The 15,808-nt window shown below is 28.6% G+C and overlaps 2 protein-coding genes across 9 annotated transcripts; both read right to left on the minus strand.

Moving 5' to 3' along the window:
• Positions 1 to 84: 84 nt before the first annotated feature.
• LOC105423074 (equilibrative nucleoside transporter 1) lies at positions 85 to 10,737 on the minus strand. 5 transcript variants are annotated; one of them, XM_089074115.1, is made up of 11 exons: positions 10,522 to 10,737; positions 9,184 to 9,468; positions 6,656 to 6,776; positions 6,492 to 6,573; positions 6,276 to 6,415; positions 5,982 to 6,127; positions 5,553 to 5,638; positions 5,323 to 5,469; positions 4,903 to 5,205; positions 4,522 to 4,724; positions 85 to 4,356 (listed from the first exon to the last, which is right to left on the minus strand). In XM_089074115.1, the coding sequence occupies exons 2-11, from the start codon at positions 9,278 to 9,280 to the stop codon at positions 4,230 to 4,232; spliced, it is 1,452 nt and encodes a 483-aa protein (XP_088930241.1). In that variant the 5' UTR covers positions 9,281 to 9,468; positions 10,522 to 10,737; the 3' UTR covers positions 85 to 4,229. The 5 variants fall into 5 exon arrangements, with proteins under 5 accessions (XP_088930241.1, XP_088930239.1, XP_088930240.1 ...); XM_089074113.1 differs by having other exon boundaries at positions 10,162 to 10,737; XM_089074114.1 differs by having other exon boundaries at positions 9,969 to 10,737.
• A 719-nt stretch (positions 10,738 to 11,456) lies between these two features.
• LOC148937110 (NADPH-dependent diflavin oxidoreductase 1-like) lies at positions 11,457 to 15,775 on the minus strand. Of its 4 annotated transcripts, none has more exons than XM_089074112.1 (4): positions 15,629 to 15,775; positions 14,105 to 14,292; positions 11,917 to 13,404; positions 11,457 to 11,810 (listed from the first exon to the last, which is right to left on the minus strand). In XM_089074112.1, exons 2-4 carry the CDS (start codon positions 14,200 to 14,202, stop codon positions 11,585 to 11,587), a joined length of 1,812 nt encoding a protein of 603 aa, XP_088930238.1. In that variant the 5' UTR covers positions 14,203 to 14,292; positions 15,629 to 15,775; the 3' UTR covers positions 11,457 to 11,584. The 4 variants fall into 4 exon arrangements, with proteins under 4 accessions (XP_088930238.1, XP_088930237.1, XP_088930236.1 ...); XM_089074111.1 differs by lacking the exon at positions 15,629 to 15,775 and adding an exon at positions 15,365 to 15,590; XM_089074110.1 differs by lacking the exon at positions 15,629 to 15,775 and adding an exon at positions 15,285 to 15,590.
• Positions 15,776 to 15,808: the final 33 nt, after the last annotated feature.

Raw genomic sequence — 15,808 nt, forward strand, 5'->3', positions numbered from 1 at the left:
ATTTAACATCCATCTTGTACAAGAAATAAATGCAAAAAAATATTACTATAATTTGTTATATGGTAATAACTGAATACATGTTGATAATAGTTAGTTCATATTTATTTAACGTTCTTTCCACAATAAATTGAATGATTCAAACTGTTTTCATAAATCTACTTATTCATTAAAACGCAACGAGGGATTTCTTATCTTACAAAGGTTTTTATACATACAGAGTTTGTCAGAATCTGCATTTTTTCTTTATCAAATGTTGACAATACAAATAAAAAGGAATCCGTTTCTAGATGTTAAATAAAACGATGTTAAAATGTCAATGTTATGTGATATTAAAGATTTAAGTCTTAATATTAAAAAAAGGTGAATTACGAGAATGTACAAATTTGATTAATTCAATTTTTTAAATTAAACTTTTTTTTAATTAAACTTTTTTTGTCTATAAATTATATCTTGGAAAGGATTCGAATGTGTGTACAACAAACTTTTTCCAATAATATTTAAAAAATAATTTTAGATAACTCAATAAAAGAATACTAATGATCAATAGATTGGTAATATCTTTTCATTGCATATCTGTATGTATAATATATTATATACATACATTCCAACATAAAAATGATAAAACTCCTTGCAGCGACAATGTATTGATATCGCAACTTATACCATTTTTATGTAGAAATGGATTGAATTCTTATATATAATATATAATATATATTATATATAATATGTATATATAATACTAATGCATAAATGTTAATAGAGATTATCTAAAATCTAAAACGATACAACATGTGCGAAACAATCCGAATGAAATTTATTCGTGTGACAGAATCCATATAAAAATATTTTATCTATTCTATCGATTTCATTTTTTTTTCTTTCTTAAATTCAATGGATCTTCCGATTTTATCCTGAATTATTTATCGAATTCCCTTGATCATTTATTGTCTGTTGTTTTATATGGAGGATTGTCCTTGTAGGAATTCAGAATACATTTTAGAATTACTTTATTCAGTCTGATGAGATAATTAATTTCATCAGTTTAATTAATTCATCAGATAATTAATTTCGTCAGATAAGACAATGACTGAGCTAAAAAATTCTATTATTTTTTTTTAGTAGCGAATAGAAATACACATTTTCAATTGCAATGATTTTCTCAAATAACTAATCATTTTATAATTATATTTCTTTTTGGACGATTTATATTTATAAGTGTTATAATTTATTAAATTTATTTGATTAGTTTAATTAAATTTATTAAATTAAATTCATATAAAATATAATTTGATAAATCATTTAGACTCACAAATAAAAAATCTTTCCTTAAGTGCGTTTATAATGCAGTTTATGTTTATCCATTAGTAAAGAGTAAATCGAAAACAGATGAAAGATAATGGATTATCATTATATACAGTAATAGAGATAATAGATGTCATAGAGATTACACTTTAGTATAATTAAAAATGTATGTGTAAATGCTATCGAATGAAATTTGCAATTTTGATAAATATATTCCATACCTTACACAAAGTGTTCCTAAAGTATTTAGATATTATATCTAATATTGTGCGAATTAATAATTCGTGTTAATTATCGGAATAGCATAAAATTATTGGATAAAATTTTATAAAATCAGTCAGGTGAAATTTAATAAAATTTATATAGTCAAACATTTTAGGAACATCTTGATTATATCATAACAATATAAAATCTGATGAAGTTACTATACAAAAATATAAAATTAAAAATACGTTTAAATTGTATGAAAATATATCTTGTACTCAGAATTTTTTAATGTAATGTAATACAAATATTACACTATTATAAAATCACTATGAGAAAATTTCTCGCAGTCAATAAATCAAAGATTATTAAATCTATATGATAATAATTAACATGATTCTGTATATGGTATTAATAATATATACGTTTAGCATAAGCTTTAAAAACAATAAAAATTGTTTTTTAGAGCTTAAGCTATAATCTACAATTAAAAGTAATTTATACCTAAAGCAATTGAAAAAATTGTGGAAGTTATTCAGGTATGACTTAACTGGAAGAATATTATGTATTTTGTATAGCTTAGTTTCACGATCATTTTAAATAAAGACTAAAATGTAAAACATTCTGAATTTTATCGCTATATAAAACATAAATAATATAAGCATGTATATATGTTAACAGTATTGTATATATATAATGAAAAAGGATTACACAATTACAAATACAACATAATCATAGCCCAAAAAGATGTAACTATTTCAATTTCTAAAATTGTCATATATTAATCTACGGATAAAGTGAAAAGCTCATCATCAAAATTGTGAGGGGACTAGTATCAATTGGATGGCCAACAGTCTTAACTCTCCTGCATCATTTCTTGTGACAAAGTATAATTGATTTCAATTGTTAGAAAACTATTACAGAAGTTTTATAAACCTAATAAAACTTGATTACAAGTATAAAAGCAAAAAATTAAAAAAATTTTTGCTTTAAAATAATTATAACAACCAAAAAGTTCGAGACTATAAAAGTTCTCAAAGTATACAAGATATACATATTAATATTAAAAACATTAAATAAAATACTAAAATTTAAAAATACAACCAGAATTGAATAGAATCGTATAATGCTATAAATAATATGAAAGTTTATGATGAGACAATTATATCAGATCTTGCTGTATTCTATTATGATGTAAAGAAATTATTAAACTTGGCTTTTTACTTTGCGTTACTTGTAAACTATTACGCATGTTGATTTTTATTTTCTTGAATATTTAAAATTGAATTTAGTATTTAAGATCATAAATCTAATTTTAATGATGATAGAACGTGAGTATGTATTTTGTTCGCTGAATTGCTGTAAAAATTTCTATTTAAAAAATTGACTCATCTTTAAAATTAATTTCATATTATTACATACATATGACCAGATTAATTTAAAAATGAAATGGTTTCTGCAGGAAAATTTAACCTTTAGCGTAAACTCTATCTAAAAATGCATAATTATTAATGAACAATAATAAGGCTAATGAAAATCAGCGCGTTGTAAATAATGCGCAAATATATGTTTAATTTCTAACTAAGTTTATTAATAAAAGTTTATTAATAAAAAATGCCAAACATTTCGACTTGAATCTGAATCATCTTCAGTGATAAAAAATGTAATAAGCATATATCCCTGAGTTTAATCAGTGAGCCTAATCATAAAAAATAATAATAATATATCGCTCACATGTTAACTAAGTTAAAGTTAAGTTTTAACTGAGTCAAAAATTAATTACCAAAAAAATTTTTAATGTGAGAGCCTTATTATATTGTTCATTATTATCGAGAATCTTTTTTTCTTTTAATATTTAATGCTTATTTATAATGAAAGATGTATTGTATATTTCGTTATGCGTTTAGCGTTACATAAAAGAACATTCGACAATAATTTTATTTTTATTTTTCTTCTCTTAAAAATACGATTGTAATGAATAAAAATTACTAAACGCGTAACGAATTATACAGATTTAAATATATGTTCTTCCTGATAAGTGTAATGATTTAACGATTTCCATTTGAACAATATGAAAAATGGAGCGCTACATGTTTTTTATGAATAAGGCTTATTGGTCCGGTTTTAGTAATAGGGGCAGTAATATTAGAATGTTTTTATAATCTTCATAAAACCATGGATTCCGGTACTTCCTAGATAAATCTGTTATGAGACAATGATATTGTATCATTAATGCACTTTACATGATCTTATCTTACTTCTGTAACTATTTCTCTTATTAGCTGGATTTTAAAAATCATCAATCAATAGAAATTCCATGCCACACGCTTATAAAAACACACATTATTTCAAATGGCTTTTACTTAATTAAAAACTTGCCCTTATAGTTTGTTATTTAAAGAACTATATGATTAGATATATTTTTATATATTTTTTAACGTATATATAAGCAAACAAGCATTATCTGAAATATTCTGTTATCAGAAAAAGCAATTTCTGTTTGGAAATAGAAATTGCTTAAAATGTTACTTCCTTTCTCGAGTTGCTTTTGAGAATAACATTTTACTTGTTCTCTTCAACATTATTAATTTTTGAAGATTTTTGTGTTATTTCATGATTTCAACTATAGGAGATTTATTCTTTCTCAATTATTAACCCCTTTTTCTAGCTCCTGAGTTAATACAAGTATAGCGCAGATGCAGATTTCATCTTTAAAATGTCGATCAAAATGTCACACTGCTCACAAAGAAAGGCATCAACATGGAAAATAGAATTCCTGTGAAAATCCCTGTGATCAAAGATGCTGCTCCAAACATGCCAGCTGTTGAAGCATGCTGCGAATCCACCATTCTGAATACAAAATATCATGTAATAACAATTTTATATATATATATATATATATGTGTATGTATGTATGTATGTATGTATAATATTGTTATATATTATTGTATATGAATTTATATAAATCTTTTCTATTTCTTTTTTTAATTTTTTTTCACCTTTTAATTTACTTACCTGGGGCAATACATCATCGATAATGATGATAGATAGCCACTACTAAAACCCATAGTAACAGCAATGACCCAGAATATCCAATCATTATTGATAAATACTGGTAGTATTCTTTTTATACCAATTGGCTGATAATTACAGAACAAAAACAATGGTATATAAGCAAGTCGTAGAACTACTGGAATCACTAGATACTTCTTGCTTGGCTAAAAAATTTATGAATGAAATAAAATTATACATATCAAAGTAAAAAATTTTATCATATTACTAAGATTATATGGTAATTTTAGCAATATGATAAAATTAAATATAGAAAATACAAAAAATATTAATATAAAATAATATACAAAATATATGCAATATGTGAAACTGAAATTTACGTACCCACTGGACTAATGATGCAATTGAGCTTCCCAGCATAGCAGTGATATTGAATGTTAAAAAGCACATAACACTGCTATAATATTCAGATGGAACTATAAAATTCTTATCTGAAGACTGTATATCAGATTGGACAGATGGAAAAAGCGCTAAAGTAACGAAGAAGACTAAAAATGTGTTAAAGCATTGTGGAAAACACGCCTTGAATACCGTCCAATATGCTGGTTTGTGTTTCCTTGAACTGTTCTCTAATTGTCTCTTATTTATTTCTTTCTGATGAAGATGTTCGTGATATCGATAAAATCTCTGCAATTCAGTTTATTAACATTAATTTTTTTATATTTAGTTCAAAAAGTACTGAATCGTTATTTAAAAAAAATTTATGATTAATTCATGGATTTATAAATTTTTAGTAAGTCTTACATTAATGGGAAGTGCAAAGTATGTGTCAAAACAAGCCAACAGAATAAATAAAGCCGTGATGAAATAGTATATGGCGGCAGTACGCGCGTTCGGCGCCATTATTTGAGCTAGGAATTCTATTATGGCTGTAAACGTTCCACTAATATTCTGAAAATAACAAACATTTTTAGCAAATGTTTTTACATTATACAACAATCTTTATTTCGAATACAATTGATATTATTATTTACCGAGCCTAAAACAACAGCACCTGTATATTTGATAGGCAATTTAGCTGCCATTCCAAATACCGAATTCTGATAAATGCCATTGGCAGCTAAAACATATATCTTTAATATATTACACATGATTAAAAGAAAAATTAATAATTAATGACTAATGATATGTTAATAATCTTGTGTGTATGTGTGTGTGTGTGTGTGTGTGTGTGTGTGTGTGTGTGTGTGTGTGTGTGTGTGCGCGTGCGCGCGCTTATATGTACATATATGTACATATTATTTAATACATAATAATTTTAACATAATCTTACTGATAAATTAATAATAAAGTAAGATTTCATATATAAAATTAAAAAAATTTTAATAATTTCTTGATTCAGCTGAATAATACTTTTTTCAAACATTATAAAATATGTCAATATAAGATATGTCATTACTTACTATTTAATATAACAACAGATACCATAGTAATCCAGAAAAATACTCCAGGCCAGCCAGAACTGTCAGTCATTGCCAAGACGACAGTAAACACAAATATCAAGACCAGAATAAAGATACTCCATACTATACGAGTTGTTAAATTGCCTCTAAAAAGTAAAAAAAAAGCAAGATATTATTATTATTTAATACATAATTAAAATCAACAAAATTTACATTTACAATTTCAATTATTATTGATGTTATAAACGTATACACAACATATACTTTGTTATGAAATATATTTTGTATACACACCCAAATTGTAAAAATACATTTAGCCAATTGAATAACAAATTCGGTACTTGTGAGGCAAATCCTAGATATGCAAGAAAATTCATCGCATAGTTTGTTTCTATACCAGTATATTCCTTAGATAATTTGTAATTGACAAAATACTGTAAATATTTTTATATAAATAATGTTATTTTCAATATATATAATTTCAATTATAAATCATTTTATTTTACTTACATTTTTAGCTGTTATAAACATATTCCATGGCATCAAGGCACCAATTCCATGAAGTACCAATATACAAAATACTAAATTTAATCTAAAATAAAATATAAAAAAATATAAAATATAAAAAATATAATTTTCATCATAAATAGATATTAATAAATATATAACTATACCTATCTCTAGGTGGATTTAATTCGAGATCTGCTTGATCCATTGTAACGCCTTTAAAGTTCAATTCGTCGTCGGGTCTACCTGTACCTTCCCATCCCGGCGAAAGACGAACAGGTTCTGAACCTTAAATACAAATTAATACATTAATCATAAGGATATATTCAAAATATTTTACATTATATATATCATTTACAATATTACAGTGTTTTCCGCCTTTAAATATAATAATATTCTTACGAATATATATATTTCAAAAAGATATATAAGTTTAACATTTAATAAATTTTATTATAAATCACAAACAATTTTTCCAAAAAATAATTCTAACAAAGAATCTAAAGATATTTAAAATATAATTTTTATTTAACTTAATAGCATAGTTCCTAAGTGTACAAGAAAAATAAAAATTATGATATATAGTTGGCATACAGAGAAATATTTAAAAGGGAGAGAGATTAAAGAGATAATTAATATTTAATTACAGAAAGATAATTGTATATAGTCACAACAATGGAACATCACAATCAATTGATTCATTAAAATCAATTGATGCAGTTTGAGAATATGCTGTGTATATACACAAAATATTTTAATAATAATTTATGTTAAAAAGTAATAAATAATAAAAAATTATGTTTGCAATATAATAAATACAATATTTATGATATAGTAATTTAACGTTAATTATTAACTATAAATAAAAAAAATAAAAATATAGTGTGGATAAACAACCTTTATGAACAAAAAAAAATTAATATTTCTTTATTTTACATTATATATATGTAAAGATAAATTATTATATAATGTAAAGAATTACATTCTTATATTCATTAAAAAAAAAAAAGATTGTAATATACCTTCTATAGTCATTTTTTTGCAGTTAAATATTTATATTTAAATAAGATATTAACACAAAATAAACAATAAAAAAATACAAATATATTGTTGCTTCGTAAACTTAAAACCACAAATGATTTTTACTGATTGCTATTAAAACTAGAAACACTTCAACACTTTCTCACTGCTTCCGATTGTAGTGACTGCAGAGAAGAGTCTCAAATGTATTTAGCCAAATCAGCAAATTGTATCAGTAAAATGAAACTTTACACGTGAAAGAATATGATTCTCTTACTAAAACTACAATAATATTTTTTAATAATGTTATATTTTATACATGCAAAATAATTATTATTCAATTATTACATCATATAATAAGCTATTAATAGTGTAGGAAAAATAACAATTTATAAAGTTTTTGTTTATAAATTGTATATAGTTATAAAAGTTATAAAGTTTTTTGCAATAGAAAAACAAATATAAAACAAAAAATAAATAAGAAACAGAGAAAAAAAATATATAAAAACAAAACAGATGATATATCCATATAATATATAAATTTCTATTGTAATAATAATTAAAAATATATAAAATGTACAAATAATGTACAAATAATGTACAAATAATGTATAACATATTAAGATTTTTCAAATAAAGATATAAATTGTTTTACACTACATGTATTATTTTATAATTACTTTGTATTTAATAAATCTAATACATTTAATAAATTAATATATTTCATTAATCTTAATACATTTAATAAATCTAAAATCAATTTTTTTCTTTATATATAGTGTTTATAAAAGTTTTTATAAGTTAAAGAATTTCAAGTGAGTTTATAGTTGTCTGTTATAAAGCAAATAAGATAACAAATAAGAACCATTGAAGTATTTGAAATAAAAATCAAAAGTTCTATTTTCAAAATATCTTATCAGGTTTTAACTGATTACAGTAGATTGTGATAACAAAATAATATTTGAAAAAAACTATTAAGAAAATGCACTAACAATTTTTAAGATTTATGTGATTTATAAATAATTCATTAAGTTTATTAAACTATAATTTAATTCAATACATTATTATCAAATTAAAATCATATAATTATCAATCAATTAATATATCAAAAATTAATATAATTATCAACCATTAAGAATCAATTTATAATATGCTAGAATTAGTTTAAATAATTATTGAAATTTGAATATTGGTGGGATAATGTTATAATGTTATAATGTTATAATGTTATAATGGGATAATGTTGGTGGGATAAAATTATTTTTGTTCCATAAACCAAGTTATTTCAAATATATTTAGATATCTAAGATTATCTTGAACTTCACTGGATTGTCTTAAATCATATTTCATATGATGTATATACATTATAAATTGCTAATTATACCAAACCAATCTGTTTATGTCTGTCTTGCACATATTATAAAATTATTATCAAATTAGAATTATCAAAATATATTTTGTATCAAGTCCAACAAATAATGAACCAGTGTTAAACTCACAAATACTTCACTGCCAATGCCAAGAATGCTAAGTCCATAGCCTGAAAGCTTCTCTTACAGACTGGTTTGGGCAGCTGTACAGTAGGAAAATAAACCACAACAAAGCCATTCCAAGAAAACCGCTGCATTCCCCTGTAGCCATGACAGCGACAGACGGCGTGCAACGGTCCCATTACCTTTAGAAGGTACGATGCGGGTCCCATTGGAGTCTTTCAGGAGAGTCTGTTCCTCAGGTCCCATACCAAATTCTTTCTTCGTGTAAGTGCCCGCCATTTTTTTCTTTTTATCTTGATCTTTTTTTTGTTATGAAAGAGATTCTTTAAACACTATTGACTTCAATAATGACTTCAATAACGACTGCAACGACTTTAATGTATCTGTCCACGACCGGTCCAGAAAGAATGTGACTTCATCAGCACTTTCTGCACTTTACCACTTTCTGCACGTGACCTTATCTTCACCTGAAAAATACAATATTTGTTTTAATTATGATGTGTGACATTGTACATAAACTTTTATAAAACTATTAAAGGTTTATTGATATGCTAACAAATACTGGCAAGTGTCAAAATAATTATAAAAAACTCTTAAATCCTAAAAACTTAAATTATAAATATATAATACTCAAAATTTAAACATTATTGCAAAGAATTATTAATATTAAAACCACATCAAAATATAAAAAATATTCTAAATAGTAAATATAAATCTGAATTACATTTTTCGGGACTTAGCAATAACATTAAAAATATTGTTTTATACAAATATAATCTGAATATAGTTTGATAATTAAGATATATTTGATACTTCCACAAATTAAAAAAATCAATAGTAAACTAAGGTTTTTGAAAAATTATACTAAATAAAACGGTCAATTAACTAATTAGAAAATATCTTCTTTCTAATCAGTGACCTAGATATTCGAGATAGCAATCGAGGAATTTTATCTCGAGGGTTGTACCTCATGCTAAAACATTTTCAATACAGCTCAAATAGGCAATTAATGCGGGAGTGATAATTAAATTCTCCTCTACTAGGTCTAGATCTCATAATAAAACGGAAGATCAAGTGTATATTCCGTGTGCGTCTTGCAGCAAAGTGGGCGAGCAGGTTAAGGGAAGTGCAGGCGCGTGCGGCCGACGAAAAAGACAGACCTTACACCGCGGGCGATTTATTTTTCCCGTCGCTCGTCTCGAGCTTGATTACCAAGGAGAGCGATTCGCCAGGCTTATTGCCGGCGATTAACGTTAATGGACCGATCGGAGGGCGGTGCGTGGCGAGTAAAAAGAATCACGTGCCAATGTCCATCGGCCGAGCGTTCGAGCGGCGTTCCGGGTGTTTTGTTTGCCTTTCGTTCGCACTCTGTGAGAGACGAAGGCGCACGAGAGAGAGAGAGAGAGAGAGAGAGAGAGAGAGAGAAAAGGAAAGGGGTACAGTCAGCGACGAGGGGATCGCGTCGAGATCGTTCGAGATACGAAGAGCACTACGGGAAGGCGGCACGCGAGCGGTCGTACCATGTTTCCGTAACGCACGATACTCCACTAGGTTAGGTCGCGGAGGGTTACGAGTTCATCGAGATATGCGTAGCGCGCCGCCGAAGGGCGCCGAAGGATGCCGAGGAGAGCCGAGCGCCCACGAGGTGCGACGTTCAAAAAGAGGGCGTAAAAATGCGCGCGCGCGACGGTCGTCTCGACTGATCTCGATTCTCGACTCCGCGACGCGGAGAACGACGAGGTACTCACCACCTCGAACGGCCGTCGGCGAATGATTGCGAATGCGAGGGACCGACAACGCGCAGTTGATATTAATAAATCATGCATGATAAATCACGCCCGATGACGCGCGGCGTTCTCGCCTATTTACATAAGCATCATGAGCTCGGCTGTTTTTTTTTCCATCTCATGTCTTTTTTCCTCTCTGAGTTCGTTCTCTTTTACTTCAACGCAGGAAGTGAATGTAAGATGAAAAAAACGAACCGAGCAGAATCGATAATTTATATCAATTATGAGTCTCGTAAGGCTTATCTTAATGGACTTGTGTATCTGCAACACAGAGAACCAACTAATCACGCGTGTAACATAGCATATAACTTTTGTTTTAAATTCATATTGGTTGATGTCTTCATACACTCATGATTATGGATAAAGCCCTAAATATCGAATGCAATTGCATGAATGTTTAAACGATTGATATAGTAAAAGGATGAAGATAAAGCGATAAACAGCGCTGTGTAAAAAATGTTACGTAATTACAGCTAACATGAACAGCGCGCGCACATATCTTTTCAGCGATAATTACATTTTCATGCCTTATAGATATCGAGTGAAGCTTGCTTAGCTTGCGTAAACAATCGCTAATGTTGTATACTTTTATGATTGTTACGAGAATTCCACTGAGAGTTGAGAAAACAGAAAAACAGAGATATTCGACGAATTTAAAAACAATCATATTAATATTTAAATATGTATTATTAATCTCGTCTTTACATGTAAAATTACATGTAAAATTTTATATAATCAACATATATTTTTGCGTATTAAATATTTTTTCTAAATCTCAATGATTTTGTATATTTCATTAACCCCAAGTTTCCTTTTGATAACGATTACTCTTCTCCAAATGCATGATGAATATTTCTGCTTGATCTTTTGTCATCTTACCGATTTCCTTTACCAAACTAACGAATTCATCGCGCACATTATCCGGCATATTTTTAGAACTTCCTGCTAAATAAATACTACCATTATTCTTTAAAAATTGCCAGCATAGTTCTTTTTGTTGACGGATAAGATGTTGCACGTAACTGAAAAAGAAAAAATAAAAATATAAAATATTGCGATAATTGAATTTAAGATAATAAGTTTCAAATAAATTTTGTATTTGTAATAATAAAAATTTTAATGACCTACATCTTATGATTCTGATCCCTAGAAAACGCGCAGAATACTTTCAAATTATTCTCCCTTGATAAACGTTCAAAATCTTCCCTGCAATGATAATCCTTATTCTCATTTCTGCAGCCAAAGAATAAGACACATTCCTTTAAATCTTTTTCCTCTTTCGCTCTCTTTAAAAGTAAGGATCTAAACGGAGCCACTCCAGTTCCAGGACCAATTAAAATCATCGGCTTATCATTATTAAAACGAAAAGTTCCTTTTTGTAACCAAAATATTACTTTGTCGTTACTCTTTAAACTTGCTAGCCATTTCGAACATAAACCAAACCTTGGCTTCATCAATCTAGTTTTAAACTTAATTACTGCTACTAAAATTTGAATACTCTTTGGAGTAGCTTCTAGGCTAGAGGCAATGCTGTAGGGACGTGGTTTTATGGGTGACATAATTTCAAATAATAATTTAATATTCATTTTACTGGTTGTATGAGGAAAGTCTGCAAGAACCTCCAGGATATTTCTTCTTGGTCTGTTTACATAATCGTAAAGTTCTTCTTGGCCAACTGGACTTGCAAAATCACATAATTTCTCTTTCTCCAACTCATTTTCGCTGATAAGAGATAAAGTGTACATGATAGATCTTCGTGGCTTAAAATTCAAGTCCCAATATTGTTCAACAATTTCTCCTAGAGTTAAATTTCGTTTTAAAACAATTGGAACTTTTATTTCTTTCTCCGATACATGAATTATCGTATCTGGAAACAGCTTTATATTGTGTTCGTGTAATATATCAAAGAATTGTTTCACTTGTTCTGCAGTATTTTTCGGTCTGATATAAATAACGTCTCCAGGATCGTATTTAATATTATCTGCTTGGATTTTTATTAATCTAACATCTTGAAAGTGATCTTCAGAAGTAGTTCTTATATTTTCAACTATTGTTCCTATCTTAATATCGCTATTTATCAATGTTTCTTGTACATAAATATCATTATTTGATTGATACATATTATTTGTTAATCGTTTGTCTGTATTCATTAGTGAATTCATTTCTATTACGGATACATCATACCTCTCGATTATCAAATTTTCTTCATTTATTTTGTCTTCTACAGAAATTTTAAAAATATTTGCAATTTCTTCCCATAATTGTTTGATCCAGGGGTCAACCACAGCATCAATTCCTAGATTATGCTGATCATCAGCAAGTCCAATAGATAACAATTCTTTAGCACCTAATTGTGCAAGGCGCTTATTTAATTTCTTCGCAGCAAAATTAAACTTGGAATAAGAACTATCGCCCAATCCAAGTACACCGAATTTTAGATTTTGGAGCATGGTTACTGAAAGATTCTTGCGTAGTAGTTGTCTCCAGAATCGTCTCATATTGGCTGGAGGATCTCCTTGTCCAGTCGTTGCGACAACGAAGATAATTAGTTGATCAGAAGAAAGATTTTGAATGTCGTAATCATCCAACGATGATACGGTGCTTTGTAATCCTTTTCTATAAAATTATATATAAAATATTAATATTATTATATATTTTCTGATTTCTTACTAAAACATTATAAACTTTTTAAAATTTCAAACAAAATATCTATTTTTAAAATATTAAAATGCTAATATTTATTCTCTAAATTAAAATATTTTTATATTTTCATATTTTAAATATCAAAAAATAAAGAGTAATAAAAAGTTTTTGATAAGATAGTTAATATCATAGCATAGAGCATTAATAAGAAAATTTATTGCTATTTAAGTAAAAACAATAAAAGAGGAGTTACAAGAAAACATTATTATTTTTTGTTTTATTATCTACAATAAATCATCAAATTAAAATTTTATTCAACATGATTAAATTACAAAATAATTTCGCGTATAAAGAATAAAAGATACATTTGTCCTTTTTTATTATTGTGCATGTGTGTTTTATTTCTTTATATAAAATCGCAATTTATTCAAAATAATATGAATGTTGAAAAGAGAGATGTGATGAAACTTTGTTATAAACTTTTTTGGCATTATTAATTCAAGAAAAATTACTATAGAAACTAATTATATAAGAAATTTTAGAAACATTAAAAATATAAAAATAAATAACGTCGTTTAACAATCATTTAAAAATATGAGAGTAGGATTTGTATGCCAGAAATTTTCTTAGAGAAGCAGATTTATATGTCAGAGAGGAACAATACGCTCAAAACCTTTTGGCGCTCTTCCAGATCTGCTCGGCAACATCTTGAGCGGTTCCGGTCTCGCTTCCGTACAGCACCCGAATTATCATTTCGTCCATTTTCGTCATTGTGAATCTTCAAGTTGTAATCGAGTAACGTTTTAGTAGCAATACGCAGTCAATGACTATGCGTTTTAGTTAATGCTGCAGGCAATGTCACTGAGAGCAGATGATATAAAATATGTTTTAATTGTACCAAGCTATCATTTTGTAAATTTGAGAGAGAGAGAGAGAGAGAGAGAGAGAGAGAGAGAGAGAGAGAAGAAACATATATTTAAATTAAACAGGTAATTAAAATTTTTAATGTAATTCGAAATAACAATAAAAAAAGACTCTTATGTATATATCGAAACAAGGGAACAAGTTTTAACTTTTGCAACATCTACAGCTAATAGATCCGGAACAATCTCGCGATCTTGTCGGTGAAATGTCAAGGATAAATGTTTAGGCAAAGTAATCCCAATTGGCAACCAGTCCAAGATATTTATAAATAAAAAACAGCCTGGCAAGTCGTCGATTGTGATTATTTTTCCCGCGGTTTTTGGATGTCAAGTTCGATTTCATTAGATATTTATTGTAGAGAATCATCATCGATTAGAATTAGAATTAAATGGACTCAGAAATTTGTTGACAAATTTACAATTGGAATCAAAGTGTTAAGGATGCAAATCGAGTCAGGCATTCTTTTCCAGAGACAAGTATTTTGAGATTTTTTATCAAAAATGCTAAAAGCGAAAAGACCTCTTTTGGATCACAAACAATAATATGTCTCAAGAAAAAAAAAACAAAATAAAGAAATGTGTATGAAATTGTAATGTGAGGTTAGATCAATCTATCATAATAAAATCAACAAAGTGATTAGAAATGTCTCTATTCGCGTAATTAAAGCTTGAGTAAAGACTATCAGATCTTACTTTTTTAACGAGATTATTGTCTTTTTCGCGACAAAAATCTCGAAATACACAATGAAGTTTGAGGTTAAGTTTAGCTCTTCCGGAATAGATTATAAAAGTTGCTGCAATACTGCTTTATGTCTAGCAATAGTTGCCTTCTTTCAATCAGAAAATTATCACTCAGTCATAGAAAAGAGAGGGAAAAGCGTGAGATAACGGAAATATCAATGAAAACTGAAGTTAGGTTAGATCATCTACACGTGCGATTTCGGCCAAGAGATTCAGGTCACAGGAGATCTGGCTGCCAAACGTCAAACATTCGAAAGCATCGAAATTACATTTTTCAGTGATCCGAAGAGATTCGCGATTCCATTCGGCGATCTGAAGGATCTCAGCCGCGAGATGAAGGAAACCAAAGAGAACCGCGCGAGATTTGAGGTTAGGCGCGCCACGGCGCGTACTCCGACAGACTCGCCGCACGCGCATGCTCCCGTGACGTAACGGTACAGAGTGATATACGGCGAGGAGGGGGGAGCGAGTGAGAGAGAGAGCGGTTGGCAGTACTGGCATCCGTCTGTTTGCGGATGACTGTCAAAACCTACTTCCGCGGGCAGTGAGAGCGAGATCGCCGTCGCCGTCGCCGTCGCCGCCGTCGTCGTCGTCGCCGTCGCCGCTGTCGTCGTCGTCGTCGTATTCGCGGAGCAGTTCGCCAGCATCGGAGGGGCCAGGCGGAGCGGCAGCACGCCGTGGAACGTGCGCGAACGCCCCGTAGACGATGTGAC

This window comes from Pogonomyrmex barbatus, unplaced genomic scaffold (assembly GCF_055798465.1).
Source record: "Pogonomyrmex barbatus isolate J1 unplaced genomic scaffold, ASM5579846v1 scaffold16, whole genome shotgun sequence".
NCBI lineage: Eukaryota > Metazoa > Arthropoda > Insecta > Hymenoptera > Formicidae > Pogonomyrmex > Pogonomyrmex barbatus.

Coding starts and splice junctions, on each gene's coding strand:
- LOC105423074 (XM_089074115.1), bottom strand. CDS start 9,280: ATGGCGGGCACTTACACGAAGAAAGAATTTGGTATGGGACCTGAGGAA. Junction 6,128..6,275: donor AATGTATTTTTACAATTTGG/GTGTGTATACAA, acceptor TTTACTTTTTAG/AGGCAATTTAACAACTCGTA. Junction 5,639..5,981: donor ATCTGTTGTTATATTAAATA/GTAAGTAATGAC, acceptor TATATGTTTTAG/CTGCCAATGGCATTTATCAG.
- LOC148937110 (XM_089074112.1), bottom strand. CDS start 14,202: ATGACGAAAATGGACGAAATGATAATTCGGGTGCTGTACGGAAGCGAG. Junction 13,405..14,104: donor ATCTGGAAGAGCGCCAAAAG/GTTTTGAGCGTA, acceptor ATAATTTTATAG/AAAAGGATTACAAAGCACCG. Junction 11,811..11,916: donor AGGGATCAGAATCATAAGAT/GTAGGTCATTAA, acceptor TTTCTTTTTCAG/TTACGTGCAACATCTTATCC.